Below are 22847 nucleotides of genomic sequence, written 5' to 3' on the forward strand. Positions count from 1 at the left end.
ATCACAGATGACAGGTTGGGTCATCAGTCACAAGCAGTATCTGATTTATAGTTTCTGATGACATGAAAGAAATTGATATTTTCCAAATCTCAATCTCAATGTCATGGGATAAGCCCTTGAGGCAAAGGTTTGACTTAAGAGCATTCACACAATGTGAATTTATGAAGTGTTATTTGAAGTGTCCATGGAAGGGGAGCATACTGATAAATGTCAACTCATTGTTGAATTACAGTAATAACTCAATTACAAATTAGGAAAAGGCACTGAAAGCATAGGCTGTGTGTGAAATGTCTTCACTGTGTATCACTCCTTTTTAAAGTATTTACTAAATGCTTTCGAGAATGGTTGCCCTTGTACGCCAAAGCTCAAATGCATTAAACATGTCCTGAATTTATTGTATTTCTCAACTTATGTATGAAGATGAAATTTTTGACTCATGATTTGTTTTTAACAGTATTAATTTGGCATAGGTGACACATATGACATGCTGATGGGATTAACATGTATTTTTGTTTTCATCAGGTTCTGCTGCATAGTTTGATGCTCACTGTAATTATTAAATAAGAATATGTGGGAGAGAAATATTGACTGATATTTAGTTTCGAATTTTTGTTATCTTGGTTTTCAAAATTACTCTTGGCCGTTTCCAATCAATTCTGTCTTGAGAAAATTGTCTACCCTTCAAATGAAAGTGAGAATTTGGACAGATGATCAGGAATAGATAATTAGTTCTGCCAGATCATTCATCTTTTTGAAACCAAGGTATTTAACCAAGAGAAGTTATCATAGCTACGAAAGATCAGACCTTTTTCAAAGCCTTATGAATTTCCAGAGGCAAAATTCCTGCCAAGAAAGAAGAAAAGTGTAGCTGATTGATAAACCTGGAGGTACAAGCATGGTTGTGGTCGATACAATCAATATCAAAGTATTTTTTACCATTTCAGCAAGGCGCCTTCTGAACCCTGTATCTGATGAGATTCGAGGCACTGAAATGTTTCTGTCTCAATTCTGGTTAAATTCATGTAAAAATTCCTGTCAAAGGAGGGTGGTATATATGAAAGTGAGGTTTGGAATATTGATTATTTTCACTTTGGCTTCGTAAAGCCTTGTCCTTTGTTTATTGTAATTCTTACACTCTCTGTGAGTAACTTTATTCCAGTTTGGTAACTGGATTTAGAATGGAAATTGTCTTGAAGCTGGCAGCAGGAATCAATTTTGTCAGCCATGGTTTGGTTAGGTTTGGTGTCTTATCAGAATTCCATGTGGGTAATTGTTGTTTTGGATGGAAATAGCTTTGACATTTTGCTGGTGACTCTTCTCAGTGTCTTTACATCTTATTAATCTAAGGATTTAACCACCTTGATTTGAAGCTGATGTCACGCCTAGTCTGAACATGCACACTGACATTGTACTTTTGACAATACCGAAATGTTTTAAAAGTTTGTGACTGATTAATGATTCTTTTACAAAGAGACCTGTAGCAGTTGTGTCAGGTTTAGGCAATAATGTTGGAAATTTCTACTACAGTCTTTGTATCACAATTATGTAGATCAGTGTTGATGATTTTGATCACTGGATTTCGTGGTTGATTATTTGCAAACAGCTGCATGCACCTGTGATGTTGCTGCATGCTGTGTTAGACAACAAACAGACAATTCATATAGCACTCTGCAACATTGTCTGAAGCCTGTGTTTAGTAAAAGTGAGTTTGGTCACGTAAGTCCAGCTATTCATAACATCCATTGTTTGGCAAAGTGGAATTAGGTTGTTGTCAGAGAGTATAAGGTACTGGGGAATGTGTGCTGAAAGCAGAATTGTCCCCTTTCCATGAGCACCTGTGAAGAAGCAGATTAGAATACTGGTCTTCAAAAAGAAATGCTTTTTGTATGATTCGACTATCAGGCTCGGGTGGTGAGACTTGTTGACTTGGTTGACACGCCAATGGTACCCATTTGCATGGATTGATGTTCATGCTGTTGACCACTGGTTATTTGGTCCAGACTCCATTATTTACAGACTGCCACCATATAGCTGAAATATTGTTGAGTGCAGCGTAAAACTATGCTCACCCGATCATTTTGCTATGAGTCTGTTGCTAGTAAATATTTGCAAGGACTAGTAAAAGGTATATGTTGCCAAGCCAGCTTTTGTAATTTTCCACATAACCGTTAAGATAAATTGCCATGGAATAAATGTAAATCGTTTTGCAGATGTTTTTGATACATTGTAAGTAGCACTCAATGTATGGTATCAGCAAACATGAACATTTTGAATTAGTACCTGGATTCAGTATGTCACAAGTCAAGGGTAAACAGTCTTATGTTACGATGAAAAATGGATCAGGAAGGTTATGGGATTGTTTGATAATTAATTGTATAAGTAATTACGGAAATGTCATTTGAAGGAGGAAGAATGCACCCATGATAGTTCTAGCTTCTTTGAGAAAACAGCCTGTGAATATTGGCACTTGAAGATGCAGTCTATGGTTGATGAATCTTCACATTTTCTTGTTTATATGACACATAACTACATACTTTAAGTTCATTGCTGATCTCTATCTAGTATATACTAAGTTTTTTTTATATTGGAAAGACAATTATCAATATTTAAACATGTGGTGAGAAGATGACAAGGTGTTGCTATGCACTTACTTGAGGCACACAGCCAAGTTAATTCCCAGACAGTTTCTGCACCAGAAGTTAACTTGACCTGCTGCAGGATTTCAGGTTTAGCTTGTGTTTTTCAAAACAGGAATTATGCTCATTGAGAGTCAGTCAGTGGTGTTGAATTGTCAGTTTGAAGCTGCTAAGTGTTGAAGGACTTTGGCGGAAACTTGCACTCATGTTTAGATGTTTTGATGTTTGATTTTGTACATTTTCACTTTCCTTTGGCTAAAACTTTTCTTCTCTTGCTATGACATTTGTAGATATGGGAGTGAAACTGGACAGTATTAAGGGGGTCCAAGATATTGACTGAATCTGTGTGGGGTGGTGGGGTAGCCTTGACAAAGACCAGAGTTAGATTGCCCTCAGGAGTACTTCCTGTAAAGCGCATGTATGGTCTCCACCTCTGTGAAGTCGCTGGAATATTGCAAAATTAGCACTAATCCTCGCTCGCTTACTTGCTCGCTTGCTTGCTTGCTCACTCACTCACTCACTCCTCACTCACTCGAACTGTGACAGTATCGGGGTAGAATAGGCCTTCAGCAACCCATGCTTGCCATAAATGGCGACTATGCTTGTCGTAAGAGGTGACTAACAGGATCGGGTGGTCAGGCTTGCTGACTTGGTTGACACATGTCATCGGTTCCGAATTGCGCAGATTGATGCTCATGTTGTTGGACACTGGATTGTCTGGTCCAGACTCAATTATTTACAGACCGCCATCATATAGCTGCAGTATTGCTGAGTGCGGCGTAAAACTCACTCACTCACTCACTCACTCACTCACTCACTCACTCACTCACTCACTCACTCACTCACTCACTCACCCACCCACCCACCCACCTACTCATTCATTCATTCAACCTGTGTGTGGGCAGTTTCAAGGAAAAGGCTCCCACCATGTATTGCTATGTCAGTGTCAATGTAATGTGTTCCAGATATTGATTTCATGGCATTCTGTCCCACATAACTACCAGTCATGAAATTGGTTCTTGCAAATTGTATAAATTTTTCTTGTATATTTGTCTTGTTCACTTAAGTAGAATATGAAGAAGGTTGATATTCATTAGAGCTGGTTATCGTGAACTGAGTTGTGAGATGATATGTTCTGATACATCATGAAACTATTGGCAAGGAACCTTTGAGACAATTATCATGGCCTATGTGGCGAGAGGCGAGACAATATATTGTGAGAAGTATTGGCAAAGAACCGATGAGACAATTATTGTGGCCAAAGTGGTGAGATAATATATCGCGATAGCAGGTTAATGAGGTGGGACAGTTCATCAAGACGCTATTGGCAAGGAATCTTTGAGACAGTTATCATGGCCTTAGTGGCGAGACGATATATCCTGGTAGCAGGTTAATGAGGCGAGACAATACATCATGAAACTATTGACAAGGAACCATTGAGACAATTATCATGACCTATGTGGAGATGCGACGTATCCTGAAAGCAGGTTAATGAGGCGAGACAATACGTCATGAAACTATTGACAGGGAACCATTGAGACAATTATCATGGCCTAAGTGGAGATGCGACGTATCCTGAAAGCAGGTTAATGAGGCGAGACAATACGTCATGAAACTATTGACAGGGAACCATTGAGACAATTATCATGGCCTAAGTGGAGATGCGACGTATCCTGAAAGCAGGTTAATGAGGCGAGACAATATGTCATGAAACTATTAACAGGGAACCATTGAGACAATTATCATGACCTATGTGGAGATACGATGTATCCTGAAAGCAGGTTAATGAGGCAAAATGATGAAAATATTGGAATTTCTCACATGGTTATCATTGTGTTGCAATGATGGCATAATGATACACATCGGAAATTTCTAATAGCAGAACATATATGATAGATAACATGACTGTAACTTTATTTGTTATACAGCAGAACTTGTATTACATTCATTCACATCTGATAAAATTTCAGCATTTAATGCTTGAGAAAGTACAGTCACAAATATTCGTGTTGCCTTGACATAACATATATAAATTTGAAACTGAGGTTTCCCTTGTGTTTCTGCACTAATGTTTTCACAAACAATTCAGTGCAATTTATATCAGGATCTCTGAAAAAAACTCTTAAGTATGCATTCTAAATTTTATCCTCTCTTTGTTCTCTTTCTTAACAAAGCTAAGACATCATTCATAGTTGTTAATAAATGGTGTAGTCAAACAACTAAAACATATTTCAGTTACATGATGACAAGTATTCTTCAGTTCACAAAGTCTGAAAAACGCACATTCTGTCACTAATACACTAACTCGTTTGTTCTTGTAACAAAGGTAGCAGTCACAAACAAGTTCTTATAAGGTTCAATTTGTTTTTAAAATTCAGATGAATTTCAAAGTGACTCCTTTCCTATTCCTAATGCAGTACTCCTCACAATTTTGAGTAGTATGTCAGTCTTATCGGGATATATCGTCTCAGATATCATTATAGTGGACCATAAATATTGTGATAAATTGCCTAAATGTTTCTCTGCATCGATGCACTTTTATTGCGTAGTTGACTGCCAACAGTTGAAACATGAATACTATCAGTGATTCATTACACAACTAGTATTTATGTTGTTATTTACATGATGTATATAGGTAAAAGTTAGCCTGACTGAATTTTGTCATAACTGTTCGTCATTTATTGTGATCTATTCACCAATTATTGTGATCTATTCATCAATTATTGTGATCATATACTCAAAACAATGATCAGTTCATTAGCATGCCTATTTTAATGTGGATAGCTCATTTTATGTTGGCAAGCATATCAGTAAGGTTGGGTAACAAAATCACAATTGACTACTTTCAAGATGACTTACCAAAAAGAGATGAAAGTGGACCAAATTAGAGTCTATTGTTGCTGCAGAGTTGTAAAACCAGAGTTAACTATGAAGTGATCAGAGTAGCCTCCCTTGGACATTTGGCTTGAAGAGGAACATTGGTATTTGTTTTGACCTGTTGAAACTGTTTTGTATTTGATAAGAGAATGTAACCGCCAAAACTGATGATTTGTCTGAGATTAGATTTTAATTACCTGTGTTATTTTAGCATTAATTAATGTCATTGTTCTTTCCATTTCAGAGTTGTCAAGAATTAGTGGAAGTATTGAGGTAAGAGTACTAATTTGATGAATAAAAGACATTTTTCTTTTTGTCAAATATGATGTTGTTGCTATTGGGATTGTGAACAACTACTGTCATTTGACATTTTATGTATATTTTCAGTTGACTGATGTTTAATTTTCATTTCTGTCACAAACAATATGCCACATAATGACAACTCATTCAACATGATCGCTGCAATCTTGATTATTCTGTTTGACCCGGAAATTGAAGCAACTGTCTTATCGCAGTGTTGCTGTTTTCAAACTTTGGCAAGTGGTATAAGCAAACGACACTTTAAAACATTTACTAAGACAAACAACGAATCTAAGTAGTTGTATTGTTAAAAATTATCTAGGAACTTAACTCTCATTGGTAATATTATCATGTTTTCAACCCAAACATCTGAAATTTCTATTCATTTGAATACAGCGTAAAAATAACCTAACAAAATATTGTTTTGCTGCCTTAAGACGTATCATACAATTTGCTGTAGTGTGTAAAGTGAAGTTCCAAAATATGTCACTTCCTGTTATATTTTCAGCAGGAAAATATGCAAATGATCTTCTAGATGCCACAGGAGTACTCTTGACAAAGTTTTGATTCATGCTACATGTAATGGGAGGAGGGGATCATGGTGGTTGCAAAATATTCCAGAAGTTACTGAAATGATGAACACTTCAATATTTCTGTGATTAGACATGAAATGACAATGAAATGAATGACTTTTTCTAGAGTGATGAATGTTTTTACGCTGTTTGCGTGTTTAAACAGCTGATGTGCAGTGTGGTGTTTCTGCTTTTGTTTTTCACTTGCCACGATAATAGAAAGTCACAGTATAACAGTTTCTTTACTCATCCAGTCAAATGTACTCTCAGCTCTTACATTACAACTTTACAAGTAAAAGTTTTTACCTAAAGTATTTTTTTCTCTGCAGCCGGAGAGATTTTGTGGAGTTTGCATCCCACTTGGAAGGATTGCTGAAAATATATCAAATTGTTGGTGATAAGTAAGTATATGTCTCCCATTACTGTTTTGTTAGGTTGACTGACATACTGAAGAGTATTGGAGTTAAAATAATCATACACATTCCAATATCAAAATCGACTGACACCTAGACTTCCCCTTAGATTTACAAAACAATGGCTGACTTCATAAAAAGGGCACTTTGTAGTTTATATAGGGCATGTTGGTGATGAATATTGATGAAAAATCTAAATTAAGTCGAACAGGGCTTTAAAAATTTTGTCTTAGATGCATTATTTAAGAAGTGGATGACATTTTGATACTTCAGCCTTCATTGCATCTTTTCTTTTCGTTTCCTTTTGATTTTCTCCTGCCTGGCATTATGAAACCGAAATGCAAATGATATCCCCAGGACATCAGCATGATTTGAATGCAATCTTCTTGATCTTCATCAAAACACGCTGGCATCGTCTCAGGAATGATGGAGAACTCTATGCAAGTTAAACTTTAGAAAATATTCCAGGAAAATTTAAAATCAAGACACGGCAAAAGTAAGAAAAGCACCGCCAGAAATGTGAAGTGAACTAGAAAGGGTAGTGTGGAAAACGAAAATCTCATGAGTTATCTTGTCTAGAATAGGTTATGACAACTGATGTACATTCTGAGAGCTGTATTTATTGATAATGTGGAAGGAATCAGTCTTTGTTGATTAATTACCATCATGTACCTGAGTTTTAATAAAACACTAGAATGTTTTGAAATTTGGCCGACTCAAATATTGAGGAGTGTGGCATCAGAAATGCCTTAAGTCTGTGGGTTGATTCATGGTACTCTCTATATTGGAGGATAATAATGTATAGAGTAGGTGAGTGAGTTTAGTTTTATGCCACACTCAGCAATATTCAAACTATCTGTTTGTGCAGTCTGCACATAATCAAGGCTGGATCAGACAATCCAGTGATCAACAGCATGAGCATTGATCCACGCAATTGGGACCCAATGACATGTCAACTAAGTCATAAAGCCTGAACACCTGATCCAATTAGTTGTCTTTTACACAAGCAGGGGTTACTGAAGATCAATTCTGACCTGGATCTCCACAGGTTACATATACAGAGACTGAGGTGTGAGAAATATGCAGCAAGGTGTCAGGTCCATGTGATCAGATTTATATGAGATAGATGTTTATAGCGAAGGTATCTGCATTTTGACAGCTGAGAATCAACATAGCATTTTAGCCTATGAAGATAGTGATTTGATCTTCAGCTACCCATGCTTGTCGGAACAGTTGATTTGCAGGATTAGGTAGTCAGACTTATGGAAATACATTATGCAAGTCATCGCATCACAACTGCATAGATCAATGCTGATGTAAATAACTGGATTATCTAGTCTAGATGTGATCATATAGTGATATACAAACTACCACCATACTGCTGAAATATTACTGGGTGTGATAGTAGACAACGACCAGGCCCAGATTTCTCGAAACAAACTTGAGTCTGAGGTTTGACTGAAGTTAAAGTCTTTGCTCAAATTTGAGAAAACACAGGAAAAGGCAAATCTAAAAATGAACTGAAATGATATTAAACTCAAACATAGTAGACATTTTGAGTTTGGTGGGTAAGTTTCTTATATTTGTGTGGGTTTTTTATTATTCTGTTTGGTTAAAAATTCAGCTGTTTCAATTTGTCAAACTCAGTTTGAAATTTGAGTAAAAACTGAACTGAAAACGTGAAATCGCCAGCAGACTTAATCAGAAGTGATTAACTTTCTGAAATACATGTCACAGTAGACTCAATCATGTAGGGATGGTAAATACAGAGTTTAGGTATTTACTTAAGTGCATAGAATTCATTAGCATATGCTTTACTAGCTCTGTTGAGTCTACAAAACATTATACAGTAATTGATGTTGCTCCTTATTCTTGCAACTCAGGCGCATACTCAAGAGTAAGACAGATATAATTACTTGTAAATTATCTTTGAAGAACATTCACATGCATCCGATACTGCGGATATGGTCTATTTGTACTCAAACTGGTGTGAAAACGCCTCATTATTGCATGGTACACACTGGTAATAACATTACTGTATTTCCTCTATTAGAAGCCCTAGCATGTATGTTCCGCTTTTAGTAGCATTGACAAATAGTGATTTGTGCAAGGCATTGAACCAGGGTTTATCAAAGGCATTTTGTGGATTGAGTTCCTGTGTGTTTTCTTTTAATGCTGACACAGTTGGAACTCACCTCACAAATCCAGATTTCTGTCCAGCATAAAGTATGTTTATAGGAAAGTTTGTTTTTAAAGTTGTATATCACAGTATTACCCTGAATGTACATACAGGCAGGGATCTATTGTTTTTGAGAAACCATTTGATGCATTTGGTGGAGGAAAGACAGTACTTTAATTTTTCTAGATAATTATTAGAGGCCTGGCATTTGATAGAGAATATACAATAGGTTGTTTTCTCTTTGGATGTATTAAAGGCCTGGCATTTGACAAAGAAAATACACTGCTTTGTTTTGTCTTTGGACGTATTAGAGGTCTGGCATTTGTAGAGAGAATACTGTGCTTTGTATTGTGTGGGTATATATTCGAGGCCTGGCATTTGATAGGGGAAATACGGTACTTTGTTATATCTAGGTATATATTCGAGGCCTGGCATTTGATAGGGGAAATACGGTACTTTGTTATATCCAGGTATATATTAGAGGCCTGGCATTTGATAGAGGAAATGTGGTACTTTGTTACATCTAGGTACATATTAGAGGCCTGGCATTTGATAGAGGAAATGCAGTACTTTGTTATGTCAAGGTATATATTAGAGGCCTGGCATTTGATAGAGGAAATGTGGTACTTTGTTATGTCTAGGTGTGTATTAGAGGCCTGGCATTTGATAGAGGAAATGTGGTACTTTGTTATATTCGGGTATATATTAGAGGCCTGGCATTTGATAGGGGAAATGTGGTACTTTGTTATATTCGGGTATATATTAGAGGCCTGGCATTTGATAGGGGAAATACGGTACTTTGTTATGTCTAGGTGTATATTAGAGGCCTGGCATTTGATAGAGGAAATGTGGTACTTTGTTATATTCGGGTATATATTAGAGGCCTGGCATTTGATAGGGGAAATGTGGTACTTTGTTATATTCGGGTATATATTAGAGGCCTGGCATTTGATCGGGAAAATACGGTACTTTGTTATGTCTAGGTGTATATTAGAGGCCTGGCATTTGATAGAGGAAGTGTGGTACTTTGTTATATTCGGGTATATATTCGAGGCCTGGCATTTGATAGGGGAAATACGGTACTTTGTTATGTCTAGGTGTATATTAGAGGCCTGGCATTTGATAGAGGAAATGTGGTACTTTGTTATATTCGGGTATATATTAGAGGCCTGGCATTTGATAGAGGAAATGTGGTACTTTGTCATATTCGGGTATATATTAGAAGCCTGGCATGTGATAGAGGAAATATGGTACTTAGTTATATCTAGGTATGTATTAGAAGCCTGGCATTTGATAGGGGAAATACGGTACTTTGTTATGTCTGGGTATATATTAGAGGCCTGGCATTTGATAGAGGAAATATGGTACTTTGTTATACCTGGATATATATTAGAGGCCTGGCATTTGATAGGGGAACTGTGGTACTTTGTTTTGTCTGCGGATTTTTTGGAAGTGTATATGTAATGGCGTATTTGTTACAACTTAACCTCATCTCTGACGTCTGCAATAGGAAATCATCATTTTGAAGACTTTTTGTTCCTGAATCACCATAGCTTAAAGAGCTGCGTGCAGTGCAAATAACTTAGTCCATGTGTTGTGATAATTAGTTTGTTGTAAATGTCAAACTGTTTAATTACTGTGTCGTAATCAGCATTACATATGCTGATGAAGAGGAAACGCTTTTATTCGTCATTCCTCTTATTTATCACTGCTTTTGAAAACCTGAAGATATGATTTAGAAATCTTTTTGAAAATCCAATAACATGTTTTCAAGGTGCTTGAAATAATTTTAAACAAGTTGAAACAGTAGCAGGGAAATTGTGTGAACAATATGTTGTCAGTTTCTGATTTAGTTTACTACCAGGGTTTCCCGAAAACAAGGGCTTTATTACGGAAAATAAGATTTTTGACAAGTGAACATTGACACTAAATAAAAGTCTGGGCGTATATTCAGAAACATGAGCTTTTATTCGGTAAGTGACAATCATATGGAATAAAAAATCATAAGGCAATAATTTAAGGAAATCTTTTTGATATTTCTTTCACGAATATTGCAACAACTATGCTATGGACTGGAATGCATATAACTGCGCTATAACTCTTGAAACTTTGAAATGTTTTGAAATTGGTCATTAGAACTATGAGATTCTATCTCGTCAGTTAATCACACAAAGGATCAGCGCAGTCGATACAGCTCAACAGCGTTAACAGATATGGTCGTCATGTCAAATTTAGGAGGAAATATCATTGACAATTTGTATTGTAGGAAGGGGAGACCATTCTCATTTGACACACTTTGGTATTAGATAGATGCCTATGGGCTTCTATATGGAAACATTTTTGAGATAGTAGCCCAGGGACTTTTAAACGAGGGGGCAGTTTTTACACCTTGGTTACAGAAATATCTTCATCCTGTATAATAGCTGTAATCTGTAGGGGTGACACTCTATTGTGATAGCAGTAGTCTTTTGCAACATCTGTTGCGACCAACTATTGCAGTACTATTCCAATGGATTGTTTCTCTTTGAATCTTCTCATTTCCCAGATGAGACTATTTGGTCCTAGGCCAAATGCTAGGAAAGTCCTAATCATTAAGGATCCCTCAGCTCCAGTAAAAGTGTTATCCAGTAATTAGTATGACACCTCCCACCCTCCACAAATTCTTGTTAATATGGAATTATAGCCACAGGATGTATAGGGTTAATAAAAACAAACAAAGGTTACCACCCACTGTTGAAATAGTGTCCACATGTTCTTTGACCAACTGCAGGAGTATTGACCACGTTGTCTAATGGATAGTAACAGGCCTACCATACAAACGGTAAACAAATCATCAAAAATGAACTCATATACTCTTTAAATTTCCATTTCAAACGATTAGTTTTCCGTTACAGGGGATTTGTTTCAATTTTAGAGGATATTGTGGCAGCTTCTGCTGATTTCTGTCCAGTTTTGGTATATAAGTGTCCAGTTTTCATGATTTGTTCACCGTCTGTATGGTAGACCTAGGTAACATGCACTGGTGTTCAACATGGTCAAGATATGCAGTATGGTTGACAAGGCTGGGTGTATCATATTATCTGATTTTGATGCTGTCTCTACATCTGGCCGAGGAGTATATTGTTGATCTGAAATAACAACAAGCTGAAGTAGTTTCTCTTTTAGTAACTGACAAGAAACTTCAAACCCAGATCAAGAAAACCAGTAAAACAAAAACTCCATGAAGCTGCAATTCTGCGCCCATACATCCTGTATTTTGCATGGCACGTTTATCAACGGAAGTCCATTACTAAACTCTCTATAGTTAAACATTCTATTGATGCATTGACAGTTTTTCATTTCTTCCATAGATTAATTGCTACCAGTGACTCAACAGATGCAATCCATTGATAGTTTGATGCAATAATACAGCGCTAGTAATCACACTGTGAAGGTCTTTTACATTCTCAATGCGTACTTCAGATTCAGCTAACTCTAATTTGTTGAGTGGATAATAATTTGCCTCCATCAGTGCATATACTTAAACAAACATATACTGAAAATATGCCAAAATACAAGCTGTTTTTGCTGTAGACTGCATCATGTCACATTTATTTAAAAAAAATTTAAGTTCTACTTGATGGAGGAAATTCAAAATTTAAAGTCACTTCTCAAAGTGTAACTGCTATAGTAATAATCTTCATTCCTAAATCTGTAATCTTTGACGTTGGGATAAGGATACGGACATATGCTTACCAAAATAGGGGACATAAGACCATTCAAGAGTCTTCCTGAGTAGCTGATAAGGGAATGACATTTTGTAGTCTAAGATAGTTTTTCTTAGAGTGAAGTACATAGTTTGAAGCCAAGGTTAGGTCGCTTTTCAGAGTCAAGTTAAATTCAGCCAAGATAAGTGACATTTCCTTGACGACTATCACTGATAGATGGCAGATTTTAAACATAATTTTTGTGAAGTCGTGAAAATATGATCATTTTCGTATAACCTGGGCTTACATTTTATGCTAAGGGATTTTGTCTTATTAGTAGTAGTAGTGCTGTTTTGGATGTTATATGTGTCCATTCACATTATTTATGTTTGAATTGTAGACAGTGTTTTATTTATTTCTGAAAAAAAATCCTCATACAAGAGTAACTAAGTCATAGTTTAGAAATATGATAATATCTGATTACATCATGTAGTATTTAAATGAAGTACTGGAGAAAAGATAAAAAGACTGATCTATCAGATATGACAAAGTCACCTGGCTTTGGCCCATGTTAAAGTTTGTTTACATTGAAAAGACTGATTTATGTTATGAATGTTGTACGTGAAACTGCTGTGCTGGACATTTTAGGCACATGCTGAACAAAACTACAATTTATGATGATAATAAAATTATGAAACCCGATATGGCTCAAAACATGTTGTGACTGCCACAAATAATGGAACCATGTGGTCGGTATCGAGTTTAGAGGACTTCTTTGCAAAGCTAGACAAAACAAAGGGTGAAACACTGTATGCTTAAAACTGACTTTCTGCGAACTGCTGTTGGACGGGATGCTGATAGGTAATTTTATGAGTTTTTAAGTCATCATACCCTGAGGGTGTAGATGGTTGTGTTTGTGGATTGTATTTCTGGATTACATGGGCCAGATGTGTACACATGTTGACTTCTTTCTACATAGTGATTGATTTTTGAAACATTTTGATTTCATTTTGTGTGAATGTTGTGTTTCAGAAAAGTGAAAAGTAAGGCCTTTCTCTCTCTTCAATCTTTGGAATCAGATCTCAACCTTCTTGCCCAGTTACAAAGGTAAAGTATGACTAAATATATTTTTAAAAAGTTAAAGGATACATAATTTTTCGCATACACCTAGATGATCTGTCATTCTGTGGGTAATGCAGCTCACGGTCTTCCACTTACTGGTGTGCTTTAACTTATTTCCATCAGGTCATGAGTGAGTGAGTTTACTTCTGATTTTAAACTCCTTAAGCAAATTCAAGCAATGTCACATCTGGTGTTTTCATAAGTGTACATGTCAGAGCTGTTTTATGTAATTCTGAATTTTTTTGTGTCAAAATTGTCCTGTGAAATGAATAACTAGGACAGCAGTCTGCTTAAGACTGAGTTTTCAACAGATGTCTTCAAGTACGATGACTCGGTACATGCCCATGAAAATCCAGGTTTTAACTGGTCTTCACCCATGCAGGATTGGGCAAGGGAGGGCCATGGGCCATTTTGCACATTAGAATACAAAATGGCCCATTAAAGTTTACTATTGATACACGGGCAGTGGCCCATTCTAAACTCAGAAAATGGCTAATAATTATGAAAATGGCAAATTGTCAAAGTTCTCTTTCCCAATCCCTGCCCACGCTTGTTGTCGGAAGGGACTAATGGGTTTGGGTGGTCAGGCTTGCTGAGATGGTCCAGAAGTCATTGTGTGACTGTTGAGTAGATCAGCTCTCTTGATGTTGATCACTGGATTGTCTGGTCCTGTGTAGACTTTATTAGAAGATGGCTGCCGTATAGCTGGAATATTGCTGAGTACCAAGTTATACAACAAGCCAAACCAACCCATTGACTTACAACTTCCTCATCTCAACATGCCTGGCATATTTAGTTGTTATTTTACAATAAAAATACTTTGCTTCAAGCCTGAGTAATATCTGTGTATAATCAATGCATTTTATGCTGATTTATGGCAGCGTGCTGTCTGTATGGCAGCGTGCTGTCTGTATGGCAGCGTGCTGTCTTTATGGCAGCGTGCTGTCTTTATGGCAGCGTGCAGTCTTTATGGCAGCGTGCTGTCTGCATGGCAGCGTGCTGTCTGCATGGCAGCGTGCTGTCTGCATGGCAGCGTGCTGTCTGCATGGCAGCGTGCTGTCTGTATGGCAGCGTGCTGTCTTTATGCTTGTTTCCTTTAACTCTTTACTGTGTGCATCTGTGTTCTGGATAGAGCACCCTCTTGGAGAGAGGATGTATTATTCCTACAAGGTGTTGAATTATTGTCCTTGTTGTTTTCATGGATTGTTAAGCAATTGTAAAACTGAGTTAGGACTGTAAAATTGCCATTAGTCTGATCTGGTACAAACATGCTTACGTGTGTGTGTGTGAATAATCTTGAAGATAATGTTAAAATCAAATTAACCTTGTCTCTTTTCGTTTGCTTTTATTTTCATAGTGACATGATTTTACTTTCAGCTCTATCAATGGTGTTGGAAACTATATACACAAGTCTCCTCTAGGTATCCTGTTACCAAGGAAGGGAGGTAAGCAATACTGTGTACTTAGGCACTACAGAGTGAGTGTTGTTTGCCGTGAGTGAGCGACAGTTGGTACTTTACAAGCATGTGATTGCAGAATAAGGAACAGCCACTCAGCCCCTCTCAGGTCCAGTGATCAAAATAATTTTTCAACTCAACTAGACAGTCAGGCATGTGACCAATAAATGTTGCCAGTTCTTCTTGTAAGTTGCCTTCCCACGCTTTTGGCGCACGAATTGCTGGGTTTTTTCTACCCCCCACCAAGCATCATTGTTTCAGATGTGAATTAAAATTCAAAACAACAAGCATGAACGCTCAGTCACATGCCCAGCCTGTGAGATTTGAAATAGCCTGTTAAACTTGTATTACATTTATTGGTTTACATCATCAAAATAATATTTTTCCGAAAGTTTTAATAGTGAAAGTTAACACCGATACCCGACTCCAATATATCTTCTCGTGTTATTCATACAAAGCTTCCAAAAGGGAGGTATTTGAAAATATCAGCCAGACGATTGGACTGGTGGAGATTTTTTTCAGGTAGCCCAACACGAAAGTTGCAAACCTTTAGCAGGAGGTCAAACTGGTATTTAGGTCACTGCTCAGAACCCATAAATTCATAGTAGAATCTGTCCTTTATACTTATAATTGTCATTGGAGAAGATTACACTGAATCAACTGGCCTGTATCTCTGATACCATGGAGAATTTACACATTTACAGGTTCCAGACTCCAGTATTTCCAATCTGATTTGGCGTAATGGTCATTTCACTGATACAAAATTTGATCAGTTTATATTACCACTAACTGAAATGATGGCAGAGGGAATAATATGCTCTGTTTTGTCGTCAACTGTGCTAGTTTTTACTTATCATACCTCAAGTATTGTGATTATGATTGAAAATCAATTGCAAGAAGGATTCACAATAATTATCAATTGTAAAAAGCATATTTTCCATTAATCAGAATTTTTATTGTTTCAGTATACGTCTCTTGAATGTAGTAAACTGACCATTAAATTTAATGAATATTCACAAACAAGCATGTGCTCCACAGCGTAGATATTACTGTAACCTGTCAATATATTTTAATCTGATGTGAATATAATGAGATATACTGATAAGTATTTGTTGTATAAATAAACATAATAATAACATTAGCATTGATTAGAGAAAAAAATAACAACTTAAAATTGGTGATCACATTAAAAGTATATATATTTACATTATAATTGATACTCATTCACCATAAGTCCTCCGATTTTGTTTTGATTCCCAACATTACTCCAGTATTCGAGTGTGGAGATTGAGCTCAGAGTGCTTCGACCTTTTGTTTAATGATGACAGAGATGTTTTGTAGGAACTGATTCTTGCAGTGCATGTACATGTGTATTATACCTGTTGACATGAAATAGGCCTTGCATAGCTGACCCATGAAGATCCGGGACAGAAGAGGTCTTCAAGCAACCCATACTTGTCATTAAAGGCAAATTACGGGATCAGGTGGTCAGGCTCACTGAACTGGTTGACACATGCCATTGTATTACAGTTGTGTCAATCAGTTCTCATGCTGTTGATCACTGGTCTGTCAGGTCCAGATCTGATTATTTACTGACAGCTGCCATATAGCTGGAATATAAGCAGAGAGTGGATTAAACAATAACTGAAGAAAACCCTGTTCAGCTCTCATTGGTTTGAGCTTTAAGCCAAAGGATAAAGATTTTGATTTGAAATGCGTAACAGTGAAATTATAATAAGAAAGATGAAGTATTTGTGTTTGTATTAGACAAAATGTTATCCTAAGAAAGAATGTCTTTTGCTTTCAGGTTTGCCTATGAAGCTAATTTATTTTGTATCGCCCTATGATTTACTAGACAAGAAGAGCAAGTCTGCCCATGCCATGACAGTGGAAGGTATGCCAGTATACATCTAGAATCTTATGAGGGTCAGGAATTGTGTTCAATATGCTTGTATTGAGGTCCAGTAACCGTCTGTTGTGAAAAAGTCACAAAAATCAATAATTTGCCCTAAAAACTATATCTTTCTTATCAATCTCCATCATAAGAAAACAGATGAGAAATATGTCAGTTTGTTGGTGTGAAAAAAGAATTGTTGGATTTTGTTAGAAACTTCAGTGAAAAATATTTTTCAAAATTGATCTGTAAAAGTAGAGGTATCTCCCTTCTAACTGCCAGTATTTCTGTTTGCATCTAATCCTACAAGTTTTATGAAATGGCCCTGAACATATCAAGTTTTCACATTGAGTTTCATTTCAGGGAGATTGTTATTTGTGTCAGTTCTTTATTTGTATAAGACATGCTAGGATGTTCGTGAGCAATTCTATTTGGGTTCTAGAAGGTCAACAGGATGGCCATAAAAGGGACATAACTCATTATTGCCTCTTGGTGTAATAATAAGACTGAGCTATGAAATACCAACCCAGTTCATCAAGGGTTTTAACTGAAAATTTAAAGTCAGTTATCTCCCTTGCTTCAGAAAGGCCATTGTAGTAAACCACAGAATTTAACATAACTTGAAACACGTTGAAAACTTAAATTATATATTCTGGAACTGCACCATTCAGTTTAACACAACTGTGGGTTCAGTTTACTAGGTTTTTACTTCATATTTTTCTCTTTTATTATTTTGTTTTGACACATTTTCATTCTTGGTCCTATATATATGTGAAAAAACTTCAGCAATAAAATGTGACCTTTTATTTCTCTGTAACTATTTTGTTTTGACACATTCCCATTCTGAGAACTTGTTGCTGTCAACTCAAGCACTCAACTGACAAACTCATAAATTGTCAATCACATGTGACATTCTTCGTGCCTGTGAAACCAAATCTTGTCATGTCCAGTTCAAATTTCTCTGGGTGTATTGGAGGCACTGACCTTCGTCTGCGTTTACTCATACTGATTTGAAAATCCTCAAACCCACCATTTTTGGCAGTGGGACGTTAAGTTTGTAGAGGTAATAATGAGCTGTATACTTGCGTAAAATATACTGAGCATTTGGGGCCGTGGGGTAGCTTAATTGTTAAATCTTTTCCTCATCATGGTGAAGGCCTGTGTTTGATTCCCCACCGGGGTACAATGCGTGAAGCCCATTTCTGGTGTCCCCGGTGTGATTTTGCTGGAAGTTAAAAGTGGTATAAAACCCAACTCACTTACTCATTGAATCATCATTTCCCCATTAATGTAGTGTACAAATATGCAGGAAGGATTTGAAAATGACTCTGGAATAACAACACTCTAGTCATCTGATTCCACTTTTGTCCTTTACAGACATGCATTTTTAGATTAAAGTCATGCTTCACACAAGTATGGTTTTGGATATGGAGCTATGTCTGTTTCAGCCATCACTGAGCATGGCCTGGGTCAGAGTGTGACCGTGTGTCTGGAGGCGGCCACACCCAACAAGCTGCAGACTATGCCCCTCATGACTGTTGTCAACAGAGATGGGAAAGGGTGAGCTAACATGGATGTTAGATTCTGTCAGTTTTGATCAGTAACTGCTTTGCCACCATCTGTCATTCAGATATGCAGATGGTAACCAGCATATAGTAAGTAAAATGTCAATTTCTCAGAGCAAATGCTGAAAATCTTCCTCTCTTCCATTTCTACAACCTCCTTCTCCTGATCACCTTCTAACACCACCAGATCTTCCTCAGGCTCCTTTTCCAATCTTCCTTCACTTCTTATTTCTCTTCCTCATCTTCTTCCTCCTCCTTTTCTTACAATTCTTCCTTCTCCTTCACTTCTTCTTTCTCCTCCTCTTCATCATGATCTTCCTCCCCAGTCCTCGTTCTCTTCTTATTTCCCCACCTCCACATCATCTTCTTAGCCCTTTGTAAATAATATAACCTTCCGGTGTGACTGTCTTCAGTAACAGCACTAATGTGAGACTCCCATGTGTTGTCAGTCCTGTTGCAGTAGTATGATTGTTGTTTCAGCATCCCATCATTTCAAGGTCTCACCCATGTCAACAGTTTCACGTTCCCAGCCTGCTTTGTGCTGGAGCTGCCCGAGCCAATCCCTCTGGCCCTGTCCATGATACAGAAGATACAGTCACATACAAGTCAGTAGATTTCACATGTTAAGTTTAATACATCACCAGGTCTCTGGTAGAAATAGCCCCTGTAACCTGAGTTTGTTATTTAAGCCAAAGCAAATGGCTCCTGTTGTCTGGCTATTTCACTTGGTTGATCATGTACCATTTTACCTGAACATTGCTTAATGTGCATTATTGCAGTGGGCTTCCCTGGACAAGACTTTATTTCATTACTAGAGCTGACCCCTGTAACCTGTGCTTAAAACTAAATAAAAAAGAAATGGTTTAATATTATAGTTGGTTGGTCTGGACCAGACTTGGTTCCTGAGTTTCTGGCAACACTACAGATGAACAATCAGATGAACCTAATTTATTAGCATCTTATACAGGGCATACAAGCCTAATGTAGTAAGATCCTATGACAAACAAGGGAGAGCTGATCTGAGCTTTGCATCACCTCCATTGGGTGGGGAATAAAGTGTTGTGTGTGTGGTTCAGTGCATACAGCTCTGGTCATTAATCAAGTAAGTTCAGCAACATTGAGCATAGGGAGTCCATCGATGGGTCACCTTGTTCGGGAAGGTTGAGGGTTTCTGACACTTCTGACAGTCCTGACCCACAGTGAAACACATATGACACATGTAGTCTTAGCTAAGTTTGTTCAAAACTGCCTCTGTTTACTCCTCTGACTGATCTGTGAATGGGTACCCGGCAGGAAAAGTCTAATGACTGTTAACCTTCTAGTGCCTCACAGGCAGCTTGGGTCAACTTGGATGATACTGTCGTGGCGCTTTGGATGGATACAAGTACTGTATAAATGTCCATCATTATTCAATGTGAAACAGAACTAATGACTTATGAATGTATTATCAAAGTTTTTACATGTGGCATTGCACTGTTAATTGAATGAAGTGAAAACTTTATTATTATTGTTGACTGTTTCTTGTAGATATGGACATAGAGAAAAGTGCCGATCCCAAACCACTTTTTTCACTCATAATGGAAAAATATTCAAATGGAAAAACTCTCAATGAGAAAGAGCTTTTTGTGGTAAGTTGTGTGGCTTGTTCTCTTGATATATATAATTATAATTAAATTATAGATTTGTTTGGGTTGTGGAAACAAAAATACTAATACATTTGGAAATCTGCTGTTGGAGGTATGTGAAATTAAAGCTTTACTCTCAATTAGTGTTATCCTTCTCAGAATCCATTGTGATAATGAGTATTTAGTTCACTACGAATTTTATGGTCAAACTACCAATTTTGATCCTTGAAACTGATTTTGCATCACTTTGGAGGTGGCATATTGAATGTGCTGCATTACTCACATTGATAATTCCGTTATGCACCTTGATGATTCTATTACACATATTGATATTTCTGTTGAACATATTGATGGTGTCTGTCTTCAGTCCTTGCCTGACCAGCAGCATGTTTACTTCATGAACAACGTAAACGGAAGCTCTCTGGACCAGCCTGGTGTCATGGTGTCCCGTATCCCGTTCACACATCCCATGAATGTTGCTCACATCCTCAGTCATCTACGTCAGCAGCTTGTCTTCAACACTGTCGTCAGCAGCTGCATCAGGCCCAACTCCAAGCAAGGTCAGTTGAATAAAGTTTCCCTTATCTGAAAAATGGGAAGCTAACGTTTGTCTCTGTGTTACAACATGCTGCTTGTCTTTGTAGTGGATGCCAGTGGTGGGGTAGGATATGCTTACATCTTGGTGAACACCTTGAACTTTGATGATTTGAGAGTGAGTGAGAGAGTAAGTTTGCTTTTATGCCGCTTTTAGCAATATTCCAGCAATATCACGGTGGCGAACACTAGAAATGGGCCTCACAACATATGGTGTGGATTGATAAGTTGTTTATGTTTACAACATGGGCTTCACACATAGTAGCCATGAGTGGAATCGACCTGTTTTCAGCTTGACTAGCGGATGGTTTATCCATGAGGCTACTCCAGATAAGTTGTTTATGTTTACAACATGGGCTTCACACATAGTAGCCATGAGTGGAATCGACCTGTTTTCAGCTTGACTAGCGGATGGTTTATCCATGAGGCTACTCCAGATAAGTTGTTTATGTTTACAACATGGGCTTCACACATAGTAGCCATGAGTGGAATCAACCTGTTTTCAGCTTGACTAGCGGATGGTTTATCCATGAGGCTACTCCAGATAAGTTGTTTATGTTTACAACATGGGCTTCACACATAGTAGCCATGAGTGGAATCGACCTGTTTTCAGCTTGACTAGCGGATGGTTTATCCATGAGGCTACTCCAGATAAGTTGTTTATGTTTACAACATGGGCTTCACACATAGTAGCCATGAGTGGAATCGACCTGTTTTCAGCTTGACTAGCGGATGGTTTATCCATGAGGCTACTCCATCGCCCCGACTGGAGAGTGCTTCGCAAGCATGTGTTTCTGATGTAGTTTGAATCAAACAAAAGTCTTCTTGAAGGAGAGGTTTCTATCAAGATGGAAATAGTTTTGTGGCTTATTTTCCTTGCAGCTTTGAGAATAATTTACATGTACAAGGGTGATTGACAATTCACTATGAACTAAATAATTGATGTAATTCAATTTTTTGGGCAGGCCCAGTTGTGGTAAGTAAATTATTTGGTCTGGAACCATGTATTTATTGACTGCATCAAGAGCTGACGCACAGCTGACGGCGACAGACAGTCTTCTAATTTCCAATGAAAATCAAGGGGTCCTTGTGTGATGACCAAGACATTTCTATTGAGACTGAGGTCTCAGTGTTCTGCCTGCCTCTTCTTGAGCAGATATCTTTATGCTTGATTTGACCAATGCTGTTGTCAATGAAGTCACAAAAATCTCCCCATCCAACTCAATCAATTTTATCAGGGTTATTTTATGTTTCAGATATGGCCAATGCTGTTGTGATAGAGCTGACAACGATCTCCCTCCAACAGATCTGTATAACCATGGAACACCCTGTGTATGACTCCATGCTGAATGTGGAGCTGGACCTGGGAGACATCACAAGCCTCAAATGTCGCCTGTCATCAGGTCACACTGACCAGGTGCTATGTACTGACGACTTTGCTTCCAGAGTATTCCAGAGGTAAGGGAGATAACTGTTGTATTGGGTTCTGTCTAATTCTGAATTTCAGTTTGTAAGATAGTTCATAGTTGTTTAACGCCACACTTAGTGGTATTCTTGGTTATATGGCTGCGGTCTGTAAATATATGAGTCTGAACAAGACAGTCCAGTGATCAACAGCATTAGCATCGATCTGTGCAATCGGGGTACGATGACGTGTGTCAACCATGTCAGTGAGTCTAACCATGTCAGTGAGTCTGACTTGTTAGTCACCTTTAGAAATGCATGGATTTCTGAAGACCAATTCTTACCCAAATCTTCATGGTTGTCAAGCTCTACAATCATGTTGTATGTGACCTTGTACTTGATGACTCCATTGTCATGAACGTAATGATATCTTGAAATTATTCCCCTGTCTTGACTGCCCCACAATATGAATGTATATGAATTCAAAAGCCCATGTCAGTTCTCAAACCTTTGACTTGGTCTC

At 37.5% G+C, this 22847-nt stretch overlaps 1 protein-coding gene across 1 annotated transcript in view; it reads left to right on the forward strand.

Annotated features, from left to right (window-relative positions):
• Positions 1–22847, forward strand: part of LOC137255611 (mediator of RNA polymerase II transcription subunit 1-like) — a 72092-nt gene that overhangs the window by 42074 nt on the left and 7171 nt on the right. The window contains exons 5-14 of the mRNA XM_067793051.1: positions 5758–5786; positions 6715–6786; positions 13696–13770; positions 15163–15230; positions 17050–17136; positions 18585–18696; positions 19182–19306; positions 20229–20329; positions 20694–20886; positions 22177–22378. Coding sequence (XP_067649152.1) covers positions 5758–5786; positions 6715–6786; positions 13696–13770; positions 15163–15230; positions 17050–17136; positions 18585–18696; positions 19182–19306; positions 20229–20329; positions 20694–20886; positions 22177–22378 — 1064 coding nt within the window. The remainder of the gene's footprint in view (positions 1–5757; positions 5787–6714; positions 6787–13695; positions 13771–15162; positions 15231–17049; positions 17137–18584; positions 18697–19181; positions 19307–20228; positions 20330–20693; positions 20887–22176; positions 22379–22847) is intronic.

This window comes from Haliotis asinina, chromosome 11 (assembly GCF_037392515.1).
Source record: "Haliotis asinina isolate JCU_RB_2024 chromosome 11, JCU_Hal_asi_v2, whole genome shotgun sequence".
Lineage (NCBI taxonomy): Eukaryota > Metazoa > Mollusca > Gastropoda > Lepetellida > Haliotidae > Haliotis > Haliotis asinina.